This window comes from Mangifera indica, chromosome 17, assembly GCF_011075055.1.
Source record: "Mangifera indica cultivar Alphonso chromosome 17, CATAS_Mindica_2.1, whole genome shotgun sequence".
Lineage (NCBI taxonomy): Eukaryota > Viridiplantae > Streptophyta > Magnoliopsida > Sapindales > Anacardiaceae > Mangifera > Mangifera indica.
In genome coordinates this window covers 9,944,478-9,954,981 of record NC_058153.1, presented here as the reverse complement: position 1 = coordinate 9,954,981, position 10,504 = coordinate 9,944,478, and the positions used below count along the sequence as shown (strand labels likewise).

The 10,504-nt window shown below is 34.9% G+C and overlaps 1 protein-coding gene and 1 pseudogene across 1 annotated transcript; one reads left to right on the top strand and one right to left on the bottom strand.

Annotated features, from left to right (window-relative positions):
- Positions 1 to 2,014: 2,014 nt before the first annotated feature.
- LOC123200223 (glycine-rich cell wall structural protein 1-like) lies at positions 2,015 to 2,719 on the top strand. Its single transcript, XM_044615376.1, has one exon. The coding sequence runs from the start codon at positions 2,015 to 2,017 to the stop codon at positions 2,717 to 2,719; it is 705 nt and encodes a 234-aa protein (XP_044471311.1).
- Positions 2,720 to 9,523: 6,804 nt separating this feature from the next.
- LOC123201222 lies at positions 9,524 to 9,603 on the bottom strand (annotated as a pseudogene).
- Between the last annotated feature and the right edge of the window lie 901 nt (positions 9,604 to 10,504).

The following is a 10,504-nucleotide window of genomic DNA, read 5'->3' as shown; positions in this document are numbered from 1 at the left end:
AGAAAATTTAATTGAATTGAAAGATTGAGAGAATATTAAGAGTTTAAAGAATGAGAATGAGAGTTTGAAGGATTGAGTGAGAGAGTAGAGAGAGATTGAGATTTGAGAGAATAGAATTTAAAGGGATATATATAGAAAAAAACTTTTTTTAAAAAAATTAGAAATAGGGGGGTGAATGAAATTCCAAAAAATTGCAGGGGACCAACGGTCCCCTGCAAATTTCCTTCAAAAGGCAACGGTTCCCTGCACAGGGAACCGTTGCCTTTTTAAATAAAATTAAAAAAAAATCAAAAAATTTTCAAATTTTTTTCGGTTCAGTACAGTAAACCGCCGGTTCATAAACCCGTGTGAACCGGCGGTTCCACAGTTTCAATTTATGTGAACCGGAACCGAACCGTAGAGCCACGGTTTCGGTTCCGGTTCAGTCCGGTTCCGGGTCTGCCGGTTCCGGTTCCGGGTTTAGCCGGGACGGTTTCGGTCCGGTTCACGGGCCAAACCGGCCCGTGGCCAGGTCTAGTCAGACAGGAAGATGCTAACCTTTATGTAGATTTAGACTTTAGCAAAAGCTCAATTTGTTATCCTTAAAGTAACTCTGTATCTGAAACAATGGTTGGAGGTTAATTGGCGATTTCTTTTTCTTTTTTGTTAAGTTTGTCCCTTCATTGGCCTTAAGAGTTAACCAAGTGATGTTAGCTTTTTCTTTTTTGGTATGTAAGATTATATTACAAAGACCAAGAGCGACAATCTGAACTCATCTTGTTAAACTATCTCCATAATTGTAAATTAGGGAACAAGAGAACAATCTATATAAAAGAATTTTCTATCGGCCCAATGGGCACAGTATACATCAAGACCTCCAGACCATCAAACAAAGGTCTTCAAGAGGATATGAAAAACAAAACACGGCACCAAATTCCATAGCGAGGAAGGCAGCAAAGACTTGCCCAGAAGCCAATTTGCCAGGAAAAAACTTCACGGCTTAGCAAGATAATTCCCAAGCAGGCAGCAACAATAGAATTGCAGCAGTTTGGCAGGGGAGCAGCATCAAAACTTGGCAGGAGGAAGAATTTCCAGTAAAGGTAGAAGCAGCAGCAAAAACTGAACCAAATCTGCACATTGACAGCACCTAAAACTCACCAGGGAAAGCTCCAAGCTCTGAAACAAATTTGCAAAGAACACTCCATGGCTCAGCAGGATGATTTCCAAGCATGCATCATTAATTGAATTGAAGCAGTCTGGCAGCAAACGATAAACTCAGGCCACCGAAAGGAAGAGGGGAGAACAGAGAAGCAATATCCCCCAGCAGAGAACAAAAACAGAGAAGACAGAAAGCCAGAAGCAGCAGCAGCAGCTGCTGCACCAACTGAGGATCAAGCTTCTGTAGGTCTTCAAGGACAGAAACCCCAGACAGCAATGCCCGACAGCACCTCCACAAAGGCCAGTCAGCTCCCGAAAAGAAGCAGGTACAAACCAGGCAATCAGTACAAGAGGCCAGATGATGTTAGTTTGTTACTCAGAGAATTCTTGAATAAAGTAATGGCTCTTTGCCATTAATGGTTCTTGCGTATTAAGGCCACAACCTGTAGGTGAAAACTCAAATCAAAGGGGACCCTCTTGAGCAGGTTCTTCCAGCCAGCTTATGAGCATGTATGAGTTAAACCGACTTGCTTGTCCTGTACGTGTTCTTTTCAATCAACAAATTAAATTACTTGAAACAATTTCAAGAACACCTTCTTAAACCCAACAAACTTGTTGAACTAGTAAGGAACAAATATAAGACCGAAAATTTTATTGTAAGCAAGGCGCACTCATGGTGGCAGAAGGGTGGTGGGCACATGGCGGCAGGTGGCGGTGGCCATGGTAGTGGAAGGTTGGTCATATGGGTTGCAACAGGTGGTGGTGGTTATGGTGGCAGCAGGGTGGTGTAGTGGGTGTGTGGCAATAGGTGGTGGTGGTCGTGGTGGTGGAAGGTAGGTCATGTGGGTGGCGGCAGCTGCTGCTGCTGGTGGTGGTCATGGCGGCAGTCGGATGGTGGGTGCGTGGTGGCAGTGGTCATGGTCAGGGTCATCAGGTGGGTAGCCATGGCGGTGGAAGGTGGGTAGCGACAGCTAGTGGTGGTCGTGGTGGTGGGTACATGGTGACAGGTGGCGGTGGTCGTGGTGCTAGAAGATTGGCCATGTCGATGGCAGTAGCTGGTGGTGGTCGTGGTCGCAACAGGGTGGTGGGTGCATGGCAACAGGTGGTGGTGGCCACAGTGGTGAAAGATTGGTTATGTTGGTGGTGGTCATGGTCGAAGCAGGGTGGTGGGTGTGTAGCGGCAGGTGGCGATGGTCGTGGTGGTGGAAGGTTGGTCATTTGGGTGACGATAGTTGGTGGTGGCCAAAGGTTGGTCATGTGGGTGGTGGCAAGAGCAGTTAGTGGTGGTCGGGTGGGTGGTGGCAGTTTGCAGTGGCTATGGTGGTGGTCATGTGGGTGGCGACAACAGTTGGTGGTGGTCAAGGTGTGGCAGCGGGGTGGTCGGGTCGTCGGGTGGGTGGGGCTAGCGATAGTTTACGGTGGCCATGGTGGTGGAAGGTTGGTAGGGTGGTCGAGGTCTCAGGCACCCACCCGAACACCCTGTTGCCACCACCCACATGACTACCACCACGGCCACGGCCACTCGTATGACCAACCTTCCATCGCCACCGCCCCCGCCCCCACCCTGGCCCCTCCCACCTAATGCAACTAGGGCCATCACCAATTGCCATTAGTTGAACATGTAGGGAATTGCAAATTTTTAAAGTTACACGGACATACTCGAATAACTCCGAAGCTTGGAAAATTTTAATGAGCCATGTATGTATAAAAAAAATAGCATTATATGTATAAACAATGAACACAAATGATGACATATCACCATATGATTAGATATAGATTTATCTCTAATTCAAATAAATCAATCATATGGTGATGAGTTATATTTATACTTATTTTTTATATACATAGTTTTATTGAATAAAATCTAAGGCTTAAATAGATAAACGGAAGCTTGAGCCTAAAAATTTTTCTAAGAGTATGAGTTTAACAGGCCAAGTCCAATTCAATTGCTTCGATTGACAGGCCGACTCCTCCTCCTTGATTAATAAGAATTATATCATATTTTGAGCCTATCTACAGATAAGTCCCTGTATCTAGTCACTGATTGAATAATTTTTATAACCAGAAACTCTGTCCGTATCTTATTCACTGACTGAATAATTATTTGCTAACTAATTACTTTTTAAATAAGGGGCTTCTTAGATAAGTAAAAGGAAAAAATTTACCTTATAACACAAACAGTGCTTCAAGCTCGAAAGACCTGAAAAATAACTTGGACTCCATTAATTTTCGCAAAGATGTCTTGGCATATGCCATTGCCATGTGAAGTAAGAATAATAATCTTTCACGTCAATGTCAGGAGACAAACTCACGATTGATTCTGGGTGATAAATTTATGAATGTAAGGGGAGCCACCATTGATCTTATGTTTAAAAGCTAATGGTTATTCTGATTATATTCAGGTTCTTACCAAAGTTAAGACGATTCCTCAAATTATCCACTCATATTCAGTGGTCTCACTGATCGCCATGGCTCTAATCGAAATGTTCCGGCCATTTTTTGTATATGTAAGTTTAAACTTTTTGTTCCACGGTTATTCATTTGGCTCTTATTATATAAGACGAGCAGTGCTAGTTGTATTGGAGCCTATCAAAACTATGTGGCCCATGGGGATGTAATTGTGCCAAATCGAATCTTGTGGGTTTTAGAGAGAGTCGAGGAGTTTGACGAATTCAAACTCTACTCAAGACAATAATTATTGGTTGACATTTGATTTAAAATATTACATTATAAATATAAGTATAAAATTTTGTAAGTATAAATGTAAGATTTTAAATTTTTAAAAATTTAATAATAATATACTTGAGCAAAATTAAAAGTTTATACAGTTAACAAACAACGAGTTTAAACTTGGCTAGAATATTTATTCAAGCTATTTAAGTTTGACCTTAACTCGATGATAATAAAATTTTATCTGATTTGATACAAGTAACTCATGAGTAACATGACTCATTTGCAGTCCGATATATGATTTTCCCATCACATGTATAACCTTCTATAAAAAAAAAAAAATCTTAATTTAGATTAATTACTTCATTCGGAAAAATCAACTCACAACCAAATGAAACGATAGGCAAATCATCTTTATATTTTTGTTGCCAGGTGACCCCTTTCTTACTGTTGCTTAGTATGATATGTTTGGGCCTTTTTAGCCGAAGGTGGAGCCGACGTTCTTCAAATTTACCGATAAATTTCATACCAATTGGATCACATCATAATTATCCTGACCAAATGGGTCAGTCTTTCCGAGTGAAAAAAATAAAAACCCTCTCGCTCTCTCTCTTAATTTAAAATTCAGTCATAATTTAGCTAAATAATTAATTTTTAACTGAAAAATCAACAAATTAATTACTTCTTTGAAAATAATAAAGTGGGTCAGCAGCACCGGTTTAAATTCTCTACAAAACTTTTAACTTGTCTGATAATAATTATAGAATTGGCTACTAAAATCAAAGATTATGATCAATTTACTAGATTCAAATTTTCATTTATATAATAACTATGAAGTAACAGTTGAATTTAGATAAGATTTTTTAATTAAAAAAAAAAAGTGGATGGCCATTGTTCTAAAATTGACTAGTGGGTCCCCTATCCTTTGACAATGAGTTGATTTTGATTGGACAAGATCTTGACTTAGTCGGAGAGCAAGTAGTATATTTATCTCTATTCTTGTTCATGACTAACGCCTTTATGAAAGCTTCTTTCATTTTCATTATCTAACAAAATGGACATAACAAATTTGCATGATTAAGTTGTAACCCACGCCCAATCAATTTGAACAAAAGTAGTTTCCTTCTTTTTCATTAAAGTGTTTTTGACTCCTTTTCTGCTTCAATTTTCGGATGGATTTGGTGATACAGATAAATTACTTAACTAAATAGTTTTTAAATAGGTTAATCAGAAGATCGAGTGATTTAGGACAGGTTAATTACATTTCACATTATTAACCAAAAAGAACTTTGATTCTTGTAAGAAAGTATTGTGTGTTTAAGGTAAAAAATATTTACATAAAACGCAAAAAAAAATATCATGCAATGTTAAATTTATATCTGAACTGATCAATTTAATTGGTTCAAATGAAAACTAATATCAAATTTGGTTTGAATCATGATTAAAACCTATTTTAGTTATTAGATCAGATTGATAAAAGATTTTTATTAGACAAATCATATCAGATCGTAATTCAATCACTAGATCAAATTAGTTTTATCACTATCTTATCATGAATTAATATGAGAATCTCTAACTTATATAACACATTGTTCTATGGTATTTTCTAGCTTGTAAGATATATTTTCAAGATTAGCAATAAGGACTCTCGTTTGCCAAACGCCAAGACACAGGAGTAAACTTTATTGTCTTTAACTATGATAAGACCTCCACTAAATAGTAAATTATTTCAAAATCTTACACAGGGATTTTTTAATTCTCTTTTATGATAATAAAAGAAAGTTATATTCTTCTTCCTAATCAGGATTTTTTCATTATTGTAAATATTATTTTTTAATTCAATTAAAATAGGAATAAATCCTGTAAGATCATATTTGAATCATGGATCCTTTGATAATTTCATTTGATTGTAACTTCTTACAAATCTTATAAATATTATAAATCACTGAGAAACCGAGAGAGATAAATAGGCATACATACACATAAATATATATATATATACATAAATAGAGAGAGGCAAGCTTGGCTTAACCTCCCCTACAAGATATACTAAACATTAACTAATAACTATATTATTGATGCAAACATTCTGATTTTTGGATTGAACCATATTAAAAATTTTATATTTTATCCTTGTATTTTTATCAAAGACTTTGAAACATATATTTTAGTTGATGACTGAAAAATCTGTTCATATATAAACGCAATGAGATGAAGAGTACAACAAGCAAATATGCAGTGTACTTTTCCCAGTGTAAGGAAGCTGTATATCGCTAGATATAATACTTTCTCTTTCTTCACGACTTATAATAATTGTGTTGCTTTTTAAGTAGCAATGGATATGCTCAATAGGCTGTCTTTAATTTATTTGAGTAGAAAACTCAAACACTACTTTATACAAATAATTGAGCACAAGTCTTTATCATTTTCTTTGTTTTTCTCCACCCTTCTTCATATCGAGTTTCCTCTTTCTCGCTTTAAGGATTATCTTATTTTTATTTCTTTTTGGTGACAACGATATAAATATATACAAGAGACGTGAGCCATAATTCTGATTGAATATATGGTTAATTTAACCCCAAGAAAGGCAGCAAATAGATCCAACAGTATGAGAGCATTATCACTTATGGCAGCTTTGCCTCTGGCCTGTTTCTTCATTGAATCTTTTTTTAAGGGCTCCACTGGTGGCAGCTACTAGCTAGCTTTGCGCTTTTAAAGTTTTCCACGGAAAACCGTCTCGGCCTAATTACATATGAAAACTTATTCCACATGATAGTACACAAAGCAATTTCATTTCAGTTTAGTTTCTTGTTTTTGGGGTCTCCATCAACCAAACCAACTACATCTTTTAGACTTACCAAACCCAAATTTTAATTTAGAACGTCCTTACACTAATAATTCACTTATTATTATTTGCTGTTGATGTTGGGCAAGATTTCTTAAATTTAATCTTACTTATTTAGCCGAAAGACTATTTTCCACCCAAGCTTTGTTAAAATGAAAAATTTCCACTTTTTAAATTTTAAAGAGTCAAATTCTCTCTAGTTATTTCATTTTTGTTTGTGAATTTAATTAAATAAAAGGACATGAACAACATTTTACATAGATTTCTCTATCTTCTTTATTTTCTCTAGGTTTTCTATTTTTTTTTCTTTTCCCCCTTATATTTTCTATTTTCATATTTTGAAAACTTTCAGGGCAAACACAATTTTTAAAAATATTAAGGGTTCTAGCAAAATTTTTCAAGGGTTTTTGAAATTTTAAATTATTTATGGGTGTTTTTTGATATTTTTAAAATTTTAATGTATCTCTTAATAGTTTCAAAGTTGTTACCCACAAAGAACTAATGAAAATACACAACATTTTTAAAATTGATTAGAATTTTGACATTTTACACACGCGCGCGTGTGGGGAAACACGCAGGCACACACGTGGAAACACACCGGCACACACATGCACACACATACGCACGAAACACACATAGGCACATGCACATACACACAGGCACACACATGCACACATGTGTGCACACACACGCACGTGCACACACACACACACATGTGTGCACACACACTCACATGCAAACACACACAAGCACACACACACATCCAAACCTTTTGTATGGATTAATAATATATTAAATAGTGTTATATGCATAACTTTGTACATAAACAATAACATGTTATCATGTGATTAGATAATTTAAAATTAAAGATAAAACAACACCCAATCACATGGTGTCACATTATTGTTTATACACATAGTTTCATTATAGCACACTATACAAATCACATATGATGGTTTTACTTATATTTGATCTGTGTATTTTATACACACATTTACAACTTTTGATTAGTTCATTTTAGACAAATTTTGGTTTATTTTGATTAATTTTCTTAATTTTAGTTCTTTTTTAACATTTAATATTATTTGACACTTTGCATAATATTTTTTTTTGTGATTTGGCAAGGTGCAGACTTGATCAGCACATTAATTAAAGGATCGGAATGAGAAAAGGGCATGAATAATTAAAAGTGATATAAAAATCAATTATGGCCATAATGGATTCAATTATGCCCATAATTGATGATATGATTTTAAAAATAAAAAACGCAAGAAACAAAAAAAGGGTTGAGTTGGCTTACTAAAAAGAAAAAGGAAAATCATATCTGGAGAAGAAAGGAACAACGACAACACCTTGAAGAGGAAAATTTCAAAAGAAAACCATAAGATCCAAGAGGAAGATTCAAGATTCAAGCTTAAAAATCAACTTAGAGAGGATCTATCTTATCAAGCCGGAAGACCCAAAAGTTTTCTCTGGCTTTTTTTTCTTGATAATTGTTTCTTCTCCGAATTGAACATTATGAATCTTCCTTTAAATGATTTTTATGGATTTATTGTGATGGCTATGAGTAGCTAAATTTTCTTCCTAGGGTTTATGATGGATCTATGAATCTTTGTGATTGTTGATGGGTTTTTTTATTTAAATTAATGTTGATAAAGCTTTGATTTAGTGACTGTGAGCATATTTCTTACTTGATGATTTGGACCCAACATCTAGTTTGTTTGTAGATTGATTTTATACCATTGAAAGATGGATAATTATTTAGTTCAAATAATTTGTATACCTAAAATTTTTATTTAGAAATAGATTTAGATTCCTTGTAGATTTTGTGATCATCATAGAGACTTTTAATGGGTTTTAATTAATACTTGATCACAAAAATAAGTAATTTCTTAATCTTTACATGCTTAATCAACTTTGAAAGAAGAATTAAGAAATTTAAGATGATTACCCATCAAGTTCTCATCAATTTATTGCTTTAAATCTGATCCATTAGCAATTACAAGTGATTCATGGTGAAATCTCAAACCCTAGACCAGTTTGTTTGATAACTAGTCTTTTAATTTTCTATTTTATTAATTTCCTTGCTTAATTTTAATTAGTTTGCTACATTTATTTTAATTTTCTAGATTAAATATTTCTAGCTAATTTGAATTTCAAAACAAACTATACTTAATAACCAATCCTTGTGGAACATACATCTTTCTATATTACTTGGTTGATTTGTGTACTTGTGAGTCATAGGTAACAAGTTTTTGGCGTTATTGTCGGGGATTGGTGCTTATTAATAGTAGTAAAATTTGTAGTTCAGCTAGACTAGAGTTTATTTCTTTTATGTTTCTGTTTTATTTGATTATCTTGTACTTTTGTCCATTTTACAGGTGTTGTTTGGTTGATGTTCAAACTTAAAGATTCTGAATTATTAGAGTTTGATCCAAAGATAGAAAAAATATTTAGAAGACTTAGAAGGGAGAGAAAGGAAGAAAAAGAAAGATTAAAAATGGAAAAGTATAATCACACAACTATTTGGGAATACACTATACCAACTGCTCATGATGGTAATTCAAGTGTTGTGAGACCACTGGTGGATGCAAATAATTTTGAGATCAAGCCTTCTATTGTACAGATGATACAATAAAATCTTTTTGGGTTTGCCTAATGAGGATCTGCACGTGCATTTATCACAATTTTGTCAAATTTGTGATACCTTCAAGATGAATAGGCTAAGATTATTTTCATTCTCTCTATGGGATAGAGCCACAACTTGGTTAGATTCTAGACCAACGGGTAGTTTTACCACTTGGCAGAGACTTTCGCAAGCATGCCTTACTCAATACTTTCCTTTTGGCAAGATAGTAAATTTGAGAAATGAGCCAAAGAGATGATGAGACATTATATGAAGTATAGGAGAGATTTAAGGAATTACAAAGATAGTGTCCTCACCATGGGTTGCCCAATTGGTTGTTTCTACAAATTTTCTATAATGGGCTTCAAGATTCTTTAAGAAATATTTTGGACATAGCTTCTAATGGTTTATTATTAAAAAAGAAATTAGATGAAGCCAAGCAATCAATTGAAGAAATGGCTTCTAATAACTTTTAATAGTCTAATGAGAGAATTATTGTAGGAGAGCTTTAGAAGTATATAAGGTGGAGGAAATTTCTATGGTAAATGTTAAATTGGATGTGTTGGCTAAGAGACTAGAAAGCTTAGATGTCAAGGTTGTACTTACACCTACTTGTGGTATGCGTGGAAGAGGCCACAATAGATATAAATGCCAAATAGGTGGTCAAATTTTACAAAAATCTTCAAGTGAGCAAGTGAGTTATGTGAACTATAACCAAAGGGATCAGAATAATCCTTTTTCAAACACTTATAACCCAGGTTGGAGAAATCACCCAAATTTCACATGGTCAACCCAAGCAAAAACCTCCAATCCAAATCCTAGATCTAATTCCAACTTTAGGCAACAACCTCCAGGATTCCAACCCCAAATCTTTAATCCATAGCCTACAATCAAAGTTGATCAATTGGATACACATAATAAGAGGTTTTAGGTACAGTTGGGTCAATAACCAAGTACTTCGAATTCAAGAAAGATGAGACCATTACCTAGTCAACCCTAAAACTTGAGAGAGTAATGTAAGGTTATTTTGACTAAAAGTGGTAAGCAACTAAATGATGCTTTAGGCAAAATTGAAAAAAATGAGGTTGGTAATAGTTTTGATAAAGTTGAAAATGTAGGAAAGAAAGAGAAAAAGTAGGATTAGGTCAAGAAATAAGAGTTGAAGAAAAAGGGGAAAGAAAGTTCTCAAGTGTCATCTAAAAACCTTTACCGTGCCTTTACCTTTA